We start from the raw sequence: 16675 nt of genomic DNA, 5'->3' as shown, positions 1-16675 counted from the left end.
TATCTTTTGTTTGTCTTTGAGACGCATGCCTGAACACGTTAGCCCATATGGTATGTGTTGGGATGCAGATGTAAGCACTGGTTTACTGGGGGGCTGGGGGGAGTGGATGAAGTTTAACGTTACCTATGTGCTTTTTTAAGACTTTAGGAGTTCTGTTTTTAGTTAAATGATTTTCTCAGTTAAATGCTAATGAAGACTCATAATGGATGTCCTGTAAACAATTGTATTATGAAAGGAGAAAACTTGTTCACCTTAGCCTCTAAGGATAGAGCAAGAAGCAATGGGCTTAAACTGCAGCAAGGGAGGTTTAGGTTGGACATCAGGAAAAACTTCCTAAATGTCAGGGTGGTTAAGCACTGGAATAAACTGCCTACGGAGGTTGCGGAATCTCCATCTCTGGAGATATTTAAGAGTAGGTTAGATAAATGTCTATCAGGGATGGTCTAGACAGTATTTGGTCCTGCCATGAGGGCAGGGGACTGGACTCAATGACCTCTCAAGATCCCTTCCAGCCCTACAATCTATGAATCTATGAAAGAACAATACAAAAATTGATAATAAAGTTTAAGTGAAACCAATGTTTGTACTTGGAAATACATTTAACCAACTAATTTTCTTAAATAACCAACTATACACAAACCTTTAATTACTGCAACAGTGCAAACAATACTCAAAGTGAAACAATAAGAACATTTCAAATATAACAATTTAGGGAAGGGGGGTTTGCATACACCTTGTCTCTGGCTCTTCTTGTCACCATGGGTTGAGTGCTATGGCTCAAAATTCTCAGGGGCACTGCAGGGCTCAAAAGAACTTGACTCCCAGGTGCAAGTATTGTCACTGCCCAGAGGTTGGATCTCAGAGGTGAATGGGAGCCACTGAGAGTACGGCTGTGGAATGCAGAGGTTAGGAGTTGTTGCTGGTCCCAGTAGCCAGCCTTGTCCAGGAGCTGAAGAAAATGGTGAGATCCCAAATTACAGGACAGCAGGGCCTGCTGACCTAGCAGTTGCATGTTTTGCAGGAGGGGATTCTGGCCTCGGATAGCGTCCATGAACTCTGAACATCTCTGCAGTGCCTCTGCATCTTCCTATCTTTTTTCATGCTCTCCTTCACCATGGTGATGATGTCGTTGGCCACAGCCATGCTTTCCCTGGCCACTGCAATACTGATGGCAGATACTCCCAGGATCTCCTTGGAGAGCCACTTCTCTTTCTCTCTCTCTGTGTCCCCATGTTCAGCCTCCACCTCTCAGCCAGCCTGGTTTTCCTTTCCATGTGACTTTGCCATGAATTCTGCAAAGATCTCATCCTGAGTCTTCCTTTTTCTCCCAGTCAGGTTGGCCAGCCTGTTAGCAGTACAAGAAGACTCTGTTCTTGATGGGTCTGGCTGTTGCAGGTGTTGTGGCTGTGGGAGTAGGGGGCAAATAACAGTTTATTGTTCATATCCCAGACATGTCATGATAGCTTTTTTCATTATGTATATCTGACTTTACCTCTCTGACACTCTTCCCATTCTTTGGGGGAACCTCAGAGATGGAAAAAGTGGTCTGCATGTACAGAAAGCGGTGGGTGCACCTGGATCTCAGTCTACTTAATCTGTTTTCATACTGTTAGGGGTGGGGCAGGGGGTAGTGGCTGGAGCCATGTTCCAAGTTTGTTTTTGCAGTTTTGTTTGTGCTCTGTAGGCACTTCTATGGCGTTGGAGGTGTAAAGAGCATGTTAAGGGGACATGGGGGCAAGCTTGACAGTAATCCCCTCTTCATCCCCTTTAGTTGGTCCTCGCTACCCATGACATTACACTGAGGTGGATGATTAGGAGGCAAAGAATAGTCTTACTCAGAAAGGCAAAGGGGAGACCCCCGAGACATTCTTTGAAGTTATGCACCAGGATGGTCTCCTCAGAAGCACTGCAGGAGTGGAAGGCGTTTGCAAGATATAGCGGGGAGCATGGTGTGTGGGATAATACTTTTTATGGGACCAACATCTGTTGGTAAGAGAGACAAGCTTTTGAGCTTTTGAGTCAACTACAATGCATGTTACAGCCATTTACTTCAATGGGCAGCATTATTGTTTGTGCCTTAACCTGGCACACAATGTGCACTTTCATCTTATGGAAACTAACCACATTTCTTTTCCTATAAGCACTATCTAAACTGTTGAATTTTGCATACATGAATGTTTTCACTATTCAAATCTGCTGCAGGAGGGGGATGGGTAGAGATTGCGACTGCATCATCCTGGCGGACACCTTTCTGGAGCAGCAAAAGGGGGATGGGTGGGAGGGAGTAGGGAGCTTGTAGTTGACATCCACCACCAATAAATAAGTACTTGTCTTTATAATTTATTATGTGCCCAAGTTCCTTCCAGGGGATCTGACTCTTTGGTCCAGGCCTGGGTTTATGGTGAGACTTGGGCTCAGCAACATAGGGCAGAAATCGGGGTCCACTGTAAGAGGGCAGGACTGGAGCAGACTTGCCAGCTGGCTGTCATCAGCTGAGTCCCAAAAAGGGATCCTCTCTGAGATCCTCCTGCTCATCTGCTGATGGGTCTAGCTAGCCTGATTCTGGGTGTGAGGGAGAGTGTGGGCAGCAGTCTCCAAATAGTGCCTTGAACAGGGCATACTTTAATTTTGTAGAATCCAGTCCAGTTCATCCAAAAAGGGACAGGTTGCGTGTGCTCTTCTGGACTGTCTTCTTTTATTCCTCATTTCAGTGCACTTTCTCTTGAGCAGCTTGCTCTTTATCTGGCACTAGTTGGCATGCTGGTCATTAACCACAAAAAGGTTTTATTCCTGTGGCTGGTCACAAGAGCTTCCTGAATAAATGCTTCTCCCCAGATAGCAATGAGATCTGGGGTCTCAGCACGACTCCAGGCAGCTGCACGAGGCATATTGTGGAGCTTCGGGAGGGCTACTGCAGTTGTATCACCGGAATAATGATTCACTGGGATTCAGGAGCAGTTAGGCAAAATTTGGCTCTGCACCACCCTTTAAAGAGTGGAAGGGTCATCCTGGAAAATTGACACTGGGGCAGAAAGGGCACACAAGTAAACAAACAGGTATGTAATGGTTGACCTGCACAGCATTGTGAGATAACTGTTGGAAGCATGCAGAAAGTGTTGTGCAGCAAAAGCGTGCACACACAAAAGACTGAACTAATTCAATTTGAAAAAAACAGTACACATTGCAAGTGGACTCCACAGCTCCTGATAAATGTGGAGTTAGTGCGTAATGATGGGTTGCACTGTGTATGCGAAAGTGTTTTCAAACCAGATTAACTCAATTTGATCCAGTTTAAAATCCCCATGTAGATAAGCCCTTAGTCTTATTTGCCTATGATGAAATTCACTCCTGTGCAGAGGGCCTACACAGATACAGCAATGTTTTCCCCATCTCATTAGCCTGCAGCTCTGTATCTACCAGCTCTGTACCATCCCCAGTGCAGGGGTGTATCTAAACGGCAGTTTTATATTAATATGCATCTTTCCTACAAAAAAGGTTAACAGAGTAGAAGAATCAATTTGCACTGTTCTTCCCTGCACCTAGTTTTGTATTCTAACTCATTTGCACCCACAGCCTTCCACACACAATAATATGCACATACAAATCACAGACTTTACACAACTACTATTTCTAGTGAGACATCTAAGAATAGAATGGCCATACTGGGTCAGACCAATGGTCCAGCTAGCCTAGTACCCTGTCTTCCAACAGTGGCCAATCCCAAGTGCTTCAGACGGAATGACCAGAACATGTATTCATTAAGTGATCTATCTTATTTCCATCTACAAATGTTGTTTCTACCAAGAGAACAAATGCTTAAATGTCAAAATTCTATTATTTGAGCCCACAAAGAATTGTGAATGCAAATTTATTTGCCTGGAAGTAATACAATGGGTACATCATGAATACCACAGATCAATGGAGAGTCATTTTGGAGAATATGGTTTTAATGGCTTAGTTTATCTGATAAGCATTTAACTACTGAAAAAATAAGTGACTTTGTAGCAATGCATCATTTCAGCAAACAAATCTTTGGGTGCCTTTCTTACAATCAGTACGAAAGGGGGTGAGTAATTGGCCTCTGACTTAGTGTTGTCAGTGATCTTCCATCAGCTGCACTAAAAGCTCCTATGAACCGCACTGGATGTGTTTAATCACAAGCTGAAAATGGAGCTGTTACCTGAACTGTATAAATTCCTGTTTTTTCCTAGAATTAAATAATTATTGTCAGGGTTGAACATACTCATTTGCATACACTGCGAGAACACAGTGGAAAGTAATTTTTTCAAATGAACAGAACTCTATCTAGAATTACTTTCTCTATTCAGCTAATGAAGAGTGAAAGCTGGTTCTACCAACAGGATATTTGTCTATCAATATTTCTGCAGTGGAATAATCATAGTTCATTGATCAACAAAAACAAAAAATGGCAACATTTTTCCTTGCAAGTTGCTTTCAGATGCCAATGCTGTGATGTCCTGGTGGTTTTTTTAGTAAAACATCTTGGGTTTTTCCCCTCTAACGCATACATTTTTCTCTATAATTGTAGTTTTCAACACATAGACAAAATTCTACCCTCACTTACACTCTAGGACTCAGAGTGTAGTCAATTATGTGGGCGTAAGCCAAGGTAGAATTTGTCACACCATTCTTTTTCTTTACTATTACAATGCTAAATAAAACAAATATTGAGGTATGGAAAACAGTTTAAACCAGCAGAGGTTATTAGTGTTCTTCTCACTTTCCACCCATAAAGACCTTATCTTGAATGCTGCCTTAGGACACAAATGAAAAGGACAGTGGTCTCCTTTTTAGATCCCTTTTATGCACATCATCAAACCACAAAAAAAGTAGCATGACTGTCAGTCTCTGCTCAGACAAGAGTCAGGACTTGCAAATAAGTGGATTTGCAGGTCAGAGCTACTATACACTCAGAAGCCTTTACTTCACCTGGATGAAATCCTGTCCCCTTCCCTCTTGTGGCAGCAAAATGGCCAAAGTGCAATGGAATTGCCATGATTCTGTTAACACTGCAAAGCCAAAATGTAGAAGGGATGTGGAAAGGAGTCATATGGACCCATGCACTATAGAATGCTCCATTCTGCAGCGTCATGTAGGGAGCGTTGTAGGTGGACTGCAGAACTGACAGGGGCACAAGTAATGGTTCTGTGACCTGCACAGCTCCACCGGCACAGCATAAAATCCACAGAGAAAATCATAATGGATGTCACCTCACAGCCCATATCTGACTGCGGTAGAAATCAGTGTTATGTGACTTATGTATACTAATACTCTCTTCCTTTCATCATCCAGTCTCAAGCTGATTGTTAAAGCTTTAGGAAACTTGGTTTCTCTGCTGTTAATCAACAAGCAGATTTACCAGGTAGGGGCTAAATTCGACCACCATATCTATAATTGTAGGAACTTTTCACTGACATTTAGATCCAATTGTGATGAGTATCACAGAAATGTAGGTAAAATAAAATCAAATAAGCTAATGGAAATTGTTCAATAGTATGTGAAGACAGAAATTGGCTTTAGGTCACCTTCTGGTTAATCTCAAACCGTAAGGGGCCCATGAAGGTATTAAGGATTTACTACTAGCTCCAGTTCTACTCAATGAGTTCAGAGTGCCACAAGCAAACACTTCAGCCTCACTGTCTGAAGTTTAAAAACTCAGCAGAATGTCCCAACAGAAGTTGGACTTCTAGTACCAATTCTTTGAGTGCTCCCCCAAAATATGCTAGGAGTAGGTACCTCACAAACCCCGCCCCCCCCACAACCAAACAAACCCACACGTAAAAGCACTGTCTCTGCCTCAAAGAGCAAATAGTTTAAATTAGAGATGACAGTCTTGATTAGGTAGAATGATCTGGTGACTAAGGCACAGGACCAGAAGTCAGAAGACATGGTTTCTGTTCTCAGCTCTGTCATACTTCACGAGTGGCTTTCCCAACCTCTCTGGAGTATCATTTCCTCACTTGTAAAATGGGCAGAATGCTTACCTCACAGAGGTATTGTGAGACTACAGTAATTGATGTGTGTGAAGTATGCTGAGACCTTTGCCTGGAAAGTGCAATATGAGTGAAAAGAATTATTTTTCAATCAGATCTCTTCTCATCCTAGAATCCTACAACATCCCAAAAGTCAAAGGATACTTCTTTGGCCACCTCTGACCCCCTTCACAAGTGTTGTATGCCCCTAGCTCTTTGACATGCTGTCTGCAGAGTCCTCTTCTGCTTTAACATATTTAAACCACCCATGATTAAATGAGATGCCATGTTATACAGATACAATCATATTTTTTTACATTTTGCAGATAACCAGAATGTCAGAAGTAGGCGATACACAACTGTCTTAAATGGTTTTCTGCTCATGAATGATGCATAATTTCAATGTAAAAATGACTCAGAATTTGTAACAAAATATACATATTGTATGACTCACATCATTGGCACTCTTCCTTCCGACAGATTTTTAACAATAACGGAAATAAGCCTAACTTGTATCGTTCTGAGAATTTTGACTATGACAGTACTAAATAGGTCTCTTTATGATTCCTATCCTGTTTGTGCTTTAAATGAGGCACAGCTGTAACCAGCTATTTCAACCAGTTGCACAACTGGTGGCATAGAATCCTACTGCATGTGAAGTGAGCGAACTACCCCCCAGCAATGCAATCTCACACTTCCAATGTTTTATTTAAAAATCCTTCAGGTTATGACAATTATGAGTGAGCTGTCCAACAATTCATGCTCACAATAATGACAAATGTGCATAAGAATTGCATAATTGTGAAGACATATGCTAATCACATGAATTTGCATGTGTGTCCTTGAATAATCATAGTAACTACACAATTGCCTACCTTAATCTGTTTGAGAGGTTGTTGTCTCTTAGTTATGCAATAAACAAACATAATACTCCCAGACTTTGATTCTTGAAAATTCTGAATCTAATGATTCTACTATTTATTATAAAAATGTAATGGGAAGTTCCATTAATCAATATATGGCCTTGGAGAGTTACACAGAAATGTCTGATCACAAGTTCATGAATGGCTGCCTGACTTGGCCCATCCTGCCAGTGGCCACATCCTGCATATGGTCTTACCCTATATATATGGCCCCTCAAAACACACTCCCTCATCCATCAGCTGGGTGTCTCCATGTTCACACATCTGATGCAGGCTTGAAACCTGACTTTACTTACCACAGCCATAGTTCACAGTCCTAAACTTGCCGAGAGGTGAGAGTTTCTCCTTTCTGTTTAAAGGGCAGATCCTGCATAGGGGCCATGAAGCTGTCAATTAAGGATTCCTCCTGCATTGCCCTAACATAAGGACGGATAGAATGCCTTTGTGCTCTGTCAGTTCCTATTTGTAATAGACTCTGGGGACTATTACCATCTTGTGCAAATTAGAACTGCTTTGAGGCTAAAATAACTTGTGCTGGCCCTCAGCTAAACTCAGGATAAGGTGGAGGGCAAAGCATAAAGCAGTCTTTGTTTTCTACTCCTCTGGGTCCTATACCCAGTAGAGATCAGCCAGATCCACAGATCAAGCCTATCTATACTGGACTTAGTGTTGGAACCTCATCTGTTATCTACTATTTATGCCACATTAACAAAATGCTTGCTCCACAAAATAAGAAAGAGAACTATTTAAAAGTTTTGATACCTTATTATGACACAGATAAAACTCAATTTTTAGTGTTTAATTTTGTGGAACATTGCTATCCTTGCCAAGTGTCTACTGAGGGCTGTTTTAGAAGTTTATTTTATCATGCTTCTGGGGTAAAACATACAACCATTATAAACACTGAAAACCGTAATCACAACTAGTTAGAATTTTCTCTATTTATACAATCTCAGACAAAACACAATTAAAACAGATTAAGTCTGAGTTTATAGTACCCTTAAATTATTAGCAACAAAGTTATTAAAAACTCTGAGCATTGGCTATCTAGGAGATTTATATCTGAAGTTACCACCAAAGTGAATTCTTCTTCACGTCAAGGAATGTGGGAATACTGAATAAGACCAATGGTACAACCAGTCCAGTATTTTGTCTCCAACAGAAGCTATTACCAGCTGCTTCAGAAGAAGGGGCAAGAACTCCTACAGTATTCAGTTCTAGAATAACTTGCTCAAAGGAAAAATCTCCTCTTAACCCAAATGGTTAAGAGGCTGGTTTAAGCCCTGAAATATGAAGGCTTATATGATGTTATTTTTTAAATGTTTAGTTATAACTGGACATTTCTATGAATCCTGCTAAGTTTCACAAGGGTACTTAAAGTATTGCACTGCTCAGCATTGCAATATCTAACTCCTATGTCCCCTGCTTCTTAATGGAATTATTAGCTCCAAGTTGGGTGCCCAGGATTACATAGGGGAGAGACAGGGGCCAGATTTGCAAGGTATGTAAGTCTAACATTTAGGTGCCAGAGACATTCTCAAAATTGCTGCTCAGCTGCCACCTAACCTTTATGGGTAGCAAAGTTTCCACTGATAGGAATGCACAAAAAATCAAAGTCCTGATGCTACCCCACAGCTAATGAGCTACTTGGTGCTATTGCTCATGCCTATTCCCTGACAGACGTCTCAACCTCCCGTCTATCTTGGCCTGTGGAGCCTGATCTGGTAGGTGTGCTTTAAGCATGTCTACCTCCAGATAAGAGAACTGGGGGCAGGCTGAGAATTTGGGGGGCTGGTTTGTGTGTGTGTGTGTGTCCATTTAGTAATCTACCTCTTGGTTCATATAGCTGAATGATAATCCATTGTTGTGACCTATACAGGGTATAGGTGGGGGCCGACTGTCACACATGAGCAGGGTGTGAAGGGACGATTAAGGGTAGATCCTTGTGTTTTTGGATTTGGACCACAGGCTGGGAGGGGTTCCCAAACTGGTCCAATATACATATGATTAGGTTTACACAATTTTAAGTGGAATAACAATATTTTAAGTTTTGCACTCTATTGTCTGTTTTAGTAGAAAAATATATCATTATGGAGACTCATAATTTTAAAAGAATTATTGCAAGTTACCAATGTGGCATGTGCACAAAAACAGATCTCATGTCAGTGTTAATGGTGAAACATTCTTTTCTTGTTTGCTGTATTTTCCTATTAGTAACTGTTACACCCAATATCAACTGTTCTAACCCTCAAAAGTAAATAGCACAAAATTACAATAAGTTATCTGATTAGGTATGACAAAAGTGCTTTTTTTAAGACCTCAACATCTTTAGGTTATTTACATAAAACACCATCGATACAAATCCCAAGATCAGAGGTTATTTATATTCAGCATTTTAAAAAGATTAAACATTCTTCAGTAATGTTTTAAATTGATTACAAAACAAAATACAATCTGTTTCTAGCAAAATTCAAGACATCTAACTGGGTTTTACTGATTCGTAAACCACATCTGGCTACGATGATTTGAACACTATTGTCACAAGGAGAGCCGTCCCTTGGGTGTGGGAAATCAGGGCAACCGTTCCAGATCCCACACTTTGAGAGGCTCCAGGGTCCAGTGCAATTAGCTGATGTGGTCGGTCCCGGAAGTGACAGGTTAGTCCCGGAAGTGATGGATTCATCACTTCTGCCCTGGGCCCCACAGCCCGCTAGGGACAGCCCTGGTCATAAGGTACAATAAGCTTTGCAAGACTGAGTCAGTGACATGAAATGTAATACTGGATATTAGAATTCTGGAAAGACTGAGTTGGGGAGCTGGATTAATTATTACCAGCTGAACCCTACCACCACAGAAACACCATTTTAGAGGACAGGGAGTGTGGTTCAGGCTTCTCTGCATCCCAATGATCCCTAGCTACCACGATCACCTCTTTAGAGCTGTTGGCAACCCACAGAAATTAGAACAACTTTGGGCTCCTCTCACTAAAACCAAGGGACTGGACTGAGGCACATTGAGGCTAGTCTTTGACTACTCAACTTTGACCCCATCTCTTCCTGAGTTCTGCTGTGTGTTCTTTGAGCACATCCATAAATCTGGACTATATTTAACTTGTTCTTCTGAGTTTGTGCAACTGTTACAAGAAACAATTTATTGAAAGCAGTTAGGAAGATAAAGCACTGGAATAAGTTAGAATAGCGGTCTACAAAGATTTGAAGGACGTAAACTTCAACAAAGGAGAGGCTGACCCAAATGAATACAACTAGAATCAATTGGGGGGAAAGGGGTGACTGAGAGAATGAAAATTTAGTTTGAATAGTAGGAGAATTGTCCTAATACCAAGGTCTATCAGACTGTGCAATATTCTTCCCAAGAGAAGTGGTGGAGCCCTATTTTAAGGGCTTGTCTACACTTAGCAGGGAATCGACGAGCAGAGATTGACCGCAGATCACTCTCCTGTCGACTCCTGTACTCCACCGGATCAAGAAGAATAGGGGGAGTCTCCCATCAACATCGTGTAGTGCAGACCCTGCGGTAAGTAGGTCTAAGCTACGTCGATTTGAGTTACGCTATTCACGTAACTCAAATTCTGTAGCTTAGACCTAATTTCCCCTATAGTGTAGACAAGGCCTTAGAGTGGACAAGGAACTCAAGAAAAGAGAAAGAACAATCCAGGATTGATCTTCAGGGAATTAGTTTATAAGTATTTTCCATTTCCAATACCAGGGGTCCAAGTTGAAATGTACCACAATATTAGTCACCCATTAAGAGGCAAAAAGATTTACAGCAATTAAATATTCTCCAGTAGATTCAAAATCCTAAATCTGGCTTGGCTATAAGTGCAATTGAAAGGTTGTTATTTAATCCATCCAAAGAAAGCCTGAGATTAATTATGCCTCATGTACTTAGTAGGATGTTATTATGAGTCAGTATTTTGTAAGCATCTGGATAGTTATTTCTATTTTTAGACTGAAATAAGTGGTATATTTCAGTCTAAAATGTTGGTCTTGAAATCAAGATTAATGATTAAAGTGGCAGATTAATGATACAGCTGATGTTTAAGCCCCCTGTAATATTATTTAATAGAAGACTGTTCTAACAAATGTTGGACATAACGTAGTGATCCTAATACGGTTCTTGAACTGACCCTGGGAGAAAATTTTAACTTCTTTGAACATTAAAATCCTAAAGTTGGCCAGAACCAGATCTTCTTGGGTAAAAAATGCCAAGCATTCTCCTGGCCTGAATATATATGTGCATGTGTACACACAGAGATACAGGCAGGAATATATATGTAAACCATTTTTTCTATATAACGAGTGGGAGTTTGTTAGAAGCACTGAAATCTTGATTTTTAGCTTTTTTCCTTATAGACTGCTTGACTGCTTATCGGTATAGAAATATTTTTATTGCTTTGAACAATATAGTTGAGTGATGACTGAGTATATTTCAGAACAGTGCAAGTTGGCATCTCGATTTAAAAATGCAATATGTTCATAAATGAACTTGCACTTTTTGTGACCTATTTTCAGCTTCCTCTCTATGCTTACTTCTTATATTTTCGAAAGTCACCTGCAAGAAAGGAACAAATTAAAATTAAGTAGTGTGGACATTTCAATTCTGGCCTGCATTTCCATTGGCGAGACTCTCCTAAGTATAGATTTCTATTCCTTAAGAATTGTTTCAAGCTGTCTAATGGCTCTATATCAACTAGAGACTAAACTGAGGCCATTAAACTCATTCTCGCTTTTAACTCAAGCACAATTTCATCCTAGATTTCCAGAGATGAAAACTGCACTGAAACAGCAGATATTTACTTATTAGATACAATCAATCATTCAAGAAATGTATGTTCTATGGAAAGAGATGAGAAAGCTCTGTGCTGACCAATGTGGTGAGGGAAAAGTTTAGACAGAAGATTTCTTTGCTAACACACATTTACTGTCCTTATCCCAATTAAAATCCTGTATCAATTAATATTCTCTGCATTGCTTACCCCATAAGAACTTTGTTAGATGCTCTCCAAGTAGGTAGAATCCTATCATTACAAGGTAGGAAATGCTAAAAAGTACCGCCTTTCCAGGTACACCTAGTACTTCTAAAATTGGGTACGCCCAAATTCCTGATGCATAATTTACCCATAGTACCCTAAAGCAATGAAAGACAAACAATATTAAGAAACAGAACTAGACATATCTACATTTTAGTTTGCTTGAAGATTATAAATTGGCTTTATTTCTAAAGCCATATGAAAATCTAAATTCTGTCAGTTTTAATTTTGCATTTAAAAGGAATGTTTGGTAAATTAGTTAAATTTTCAAGCAATTTTTTTCCGAAATGTTCATAAATATTTACATTTTTCAGTTAAAATTAAAATAGCTTTGTTTTTATGTAAACTTTTCTCTGCAGTAACAGAAATGTAAGGGGGTTTAATGGAGTGTAGTGGGGATAAATTAATATTTATAAAGTAATCTGAGATTAGTGATGAAAGTCTCTAACAGTCAAATGTAATATAATTAATATCATTTAAACAATGACATGTAATAATGGTTTCAAATTCTCTTGCATCTCTGAACAGAGATTGGCAAAGCATTTTTCAGCCATTGCTTAAAGTCACAAAACTGCAGATTTGCCAGACAAGTTACAGTATATATCATATGTGCACACAAGAAAGAATCAGTGCAGAATTCTTCATTGTGCCAACCTGTGCTACTATCAGATGTTCTTTTAAGTGTGTGTGCATTCCAACTGTCATTTAAACACAGAATATTAAAATAAAACAATATTGAAGGCTACATATTCAAAATCTTGTGCAAGACAAGCCCACAAAGATTGTGCAAACACTTCTGTATTCACAACTGAATTGTCAGCACAAATCAAGGTACCTGAACCTTTAACTAGGTTCTTGTGGGTGCAAATATGCAAATTTGAATTCATATTATGAAGTGTAAAAATTAGTCTGCAAAATGGGAGGCTGATTATGAGTGCTTCTGAAAATGTATCCATGTGAAATGTATAGAGCAGTGATTCTCAAACTGGGCGGCCAGCACATCCCTCGGCCCGTGTCGCTTCCTGCAGCCCCCATTGGCCAGGAGCGGTGAACCACAGCCAGTGGGAGCAACGATTGGCTGAACCTGTGGAAGCAGCCGGTAAATAAACCGGCCTGGCCCGCCAGGGGCTTTCCCTGAACAAGCGGCGGACCGGCTTTGAGAACCACTGGTATAGAGGACCTTCAACATTGGATATATGCAGCTAACCTCACTTGGGCTAACAGTGGGAATTGAACCTGTGCCTAAAAACACAAGCCTCTGTCACTTGTTCTCTAGGTGTAAGCAGTAGCACATTCATAAAACTCTGTCCACTAGAAGGTAAGTAACAGATAACTGAATGGTGAATTACACATCCAACTGTTTGTGCACAGAAAACCAAATTCTATGTGTATGAGCAAACAAAGCATTTCTGAATGAAAACTGTCATCACTGAAAGCCTATCCACTTCTTATGATTGGTAATTAAGCAATGCTGTTTTTGCATGAACAAGTTTTGCATGGGTATGGACTGGATGTCCTTTGAAAATGTGACCCTAAAGATGCAACACCAATCCACACAACCAGAGAATTCTGAGTTACAATTGGCACAGACATTACAGCAGGTACAGAACTGCCTCAACCCTAGGAACATTTTATTGTCACTGTTGTTTAAATATTTTATGCTGTTCCACAACTGGAAAATGTATAACTAAAGATTTGCTAAGATTTTTAATAAAGCCTCCATATCCCATTGAGCACAGAATCATCCATGTTTTCTTCACTCCCACCTTTGAGGCACCATGTAGTAGCTGCCAGTCTTCCATCTGAGGACTAACCGACCTTCATTCCCAAACAATGTTACCTCATAATTGGTCACAGAAGTCACGAATGGACAATTGGAAGGATTCCATGCCCCAGGGATAAGGTGCAGGTTTTTACATATGTTTAGATACTTAACTCTCATTGATTTCATTGGGAGTTAGGTACCTAAATACCTTTAAACTCTGGCCCTAAGTGCTCACAATGTCTGTTGGCCCAAGCAACAAGGTCTTGGGAATCAAAACTACATCTGTTACTCTCCAGAATACTAGCAATAAATCTGAGAATCTTATGTCCTCTCTGGTTTCTGTGGAAGGCAGCGGAGGTATGATAAAGACAGCGCTTTCTGGAAGGGACAAATAATTACTTATGAAGTGCTGCCTTGTTTCAAGTAACTCTTTTAATATTTCGAATTAATCCTCACAGCTGTCTTTGCGTGAGGAAGATATTAATACCCCCATTTGATGGAGACAATGAAGTTACTTGCTCAAAGTCACAGAGTAAATAAGTGTCAGCCCAACTAGATCTTTTGGCTTACAGATCAAATATTGCATAGAATGGAACTGTCACTTGAAATAGAGGATGGCAGATTCATTTTTCTGCATCCTATTAGCAGCATCTGCTATCAACACTTGGGACTGATGTCACCAGATAGTTATGCATTGCTACATCATCCTTCCAGTGAGAAGTCTGAAACTAAAAAAAGAGAAACTTATCAAACAAGAGTGTGTTATGTGGGAGAATTTGTAAACCAAATAAGAGGAAAAGCAGAGCTGCACTGAAATTTACACTAGTTATAAAATAGAAATCAGTAACAGAAAGAGGGTCTGAACTTTATTGTAAAGCCTTTCAAAATAACATTTCCTAAACATTCATTCTTTTAGCTGTTGTCAAGGCTGACTCCCCATTCTGTCACTCTGAGTGGGGGCCCACAAAGATTCTAAAAATTAATACTTGCCACTCCAGGCTTGCAGTAAACTCCCAAGGTTACAGCTTTTCTCTGACCTTGGCTTGGTAAATGCTGCCACCACCCAAATGCAAAAAATACCCCTTGGATCCAGGAAGGAACACTTGAGAATTCCTCCTTGTGGCGTACCCTCAAGCCCTTTCACACCCCCGCCTCCCGGGGAACAGCTGAGAAAGAAAAGAAAGGAAATTAGCTGTGCTACCAGCTAATCAAACAACATGCACAAACCTCGTAGACACCAAAAATCCAATCCTGTTCTTTTTAAAAGGTACATTTTATTAAAAACAAAAAGGAAAAAAATACATCTGGAACTTAGCTTTTGCTAGATTTTAAAAGAGCAATTTCAAAAATTAAGCACCCAAACTAGCTTTCTTGGGGGTTCAGTTTAAAGGTTACAAGCAAACAAAAGCATCAGGGGTTAGCACAGAGGAATCCACAAGCCAGTAAGAAATAAAAGAAATAACCCTAATTGCGTCTTTTTAGACATTCCCTAAGACATATCTGAGGCTCCAGACAGTAGGTTTGAGGTATGAATTGATAATCTATAAGAACATAAGAATGGCCATACTGGGTCAGACCAAAGGTCCATCCAGCCCAGTAGCCTGTCTGCCAACAGTGGCCAATGCCAGGAGCCCCAGAGTGAGTGAACCTAACAGGCAGGGCCGGCGCTACCATTTAGGCAGCCTAGGCAATTGCCTAGGGCGCCAGAATAATTGGTGGGCGGCATTTTGCCGGAGGGGGCGGCAGGTAGCTCCGGCGGAGCTGCCGCAGTGGTGTCCGTGGAGGGTCTGCTGGTCCGCAGCTCCAGTAGAGCTGCCGCAGTAGTGCCTGCGGACAGTTGGTTTCTCACGCGGTTCCGGTGGACCGCCCGCAGGCATGGCTGCGGCAGCTCCACTGGAGCCGCGGACCAGCAGACCATCCGCAGGCACCACTGCGGCAGCTCCACCGGAGCTGCGGGACCAGCGCGCGGGGCAGCAAAATTGCCATGTGCCTAGGGCGCTCAAACCCCTAGCGCCGGTCCTGCTAACAGGTAATGATCAAGTGATCTCTCTCCTGGCATCCATCTCCACCCTCTGACAAACAGAGGCTAGGGACACCATTCCTTACCCATTCTGGCTAATAGCCATCAATGGACTTAACCTCCATGAATTTATCTAGTTTTTTTTTAAACCCTGTTATAGTCCTAGCCTTCATAACCTCCTTAGGCAAGGAGTTCCATAGGTTGACTGTGTGCTGTGTGAAGAACTCCCTTTTATTTGTTTTAAACCTGCTGCCAATTAATTACATTTGGTGGCCCCTAGTTCTTATATTATGGAAACAATAACTTTTCCTTATTCACTTTCTCCACATCACTCATGATTTTATATACCTTTATCATATGATCCCCCTTAAGTCTTCTCTTTTCCAAGCTAAAAAGTCCTAGCCTGTTTAATCTCTTCTCATATGGGACCCGTTCCAAACCCCTAATCATTTTAGTTGCCCTTCTCTGAACCTTTTCTAATGCCAATATATTTTTTCTTAGATGAGACGACCACATCTGTATGGAATATTCAAGATGTGGAAGTACCATGGATTTATATATAAGGGCAATAAGATATGCTCTGTCTTTTTCTCTATCCCTCTTTTAATGATTCCTAACATCCTATTTGCTTTTTTGACTGCTGCTGCACACTGCATGGATGTCATCAGAGAACTATCCACGATAATTCCAAGATCTCTTTCCTGATTAGTTGTAGCTAAATTAGCTACAATCATACCTGGCTTAAATCTTACACAGCATTACTTTGCCATGTGCCTGCAGCCCAGAGAACCACAAAGAGAAAGTGTCTTTCCCAATTTAAAAGTTCTCGCCTTCCCATTGGCTCTTTTGGTCAGGTGCCCACGCCTTTTCTTTTACCTGTGGACTTGTTAACCCTTTACAAGTAAAGCGATCAGAGAACAGACA

The 16675-nt window shown here is 40.8% G+C and overlaps 1 protein-coding gene across 4 annotated transcripts in view; it reads right to left on the bottom strand.

Annotated features, from left to right (window-relative positions):
• Nucleotides 1-617: 617 nt before the first annotated feature.
• The window catches only part of LOC115635113 (androgen-induced gene 1 protein-like), a 30830-nt gene continuing 14772 nt past the window's right edge, over nucleotides 618-16675 (bottom strand). For 2 of the 4 annotated variants that reach the window (XM_030533404.1, XM_030533405.1), the window contains 2 exons: nucleotides 11913-12064; nucleotides 11404-11488 (listed from right to left, as the gene is read on the bottom strand). In XM_030533404.1, the coding sequence (XP_030389264.1) occupies nucleotides 11463-11488; nucleotides 11913-12064 (178 nt within the window). In that variant the 3' untranslated portion in view covers nucleotides 11404-11462. Of the gene's footprint in view, nucleotides 1405-11403; nucleotides 11489-11912; nucleotides 12065-16675 lie in introns of those variants that run through there. The other 2 variants (XM_030533406.1, XM_030533407.1) reach the window with 1 other exon arrangement.

The sequence above is a fragment of the Gopherus evgoodei genome, chromosome 14, assembly GCF_007399415.2.
Source record: "Gopherus evgoodei ecotype Sinaloan lineage chromosome 14, rGopEvg1_v1.p, whole genome shotgun sequence".
Lineage (NCBI taxonomy): Eukaryota > Metazoa > Chordata > Testudines > Testudinidae > Gopherus > Gopherus evgoodei.
This window is presented reverse-complemented; position numbering and strand designations above follow the sequence as displayed.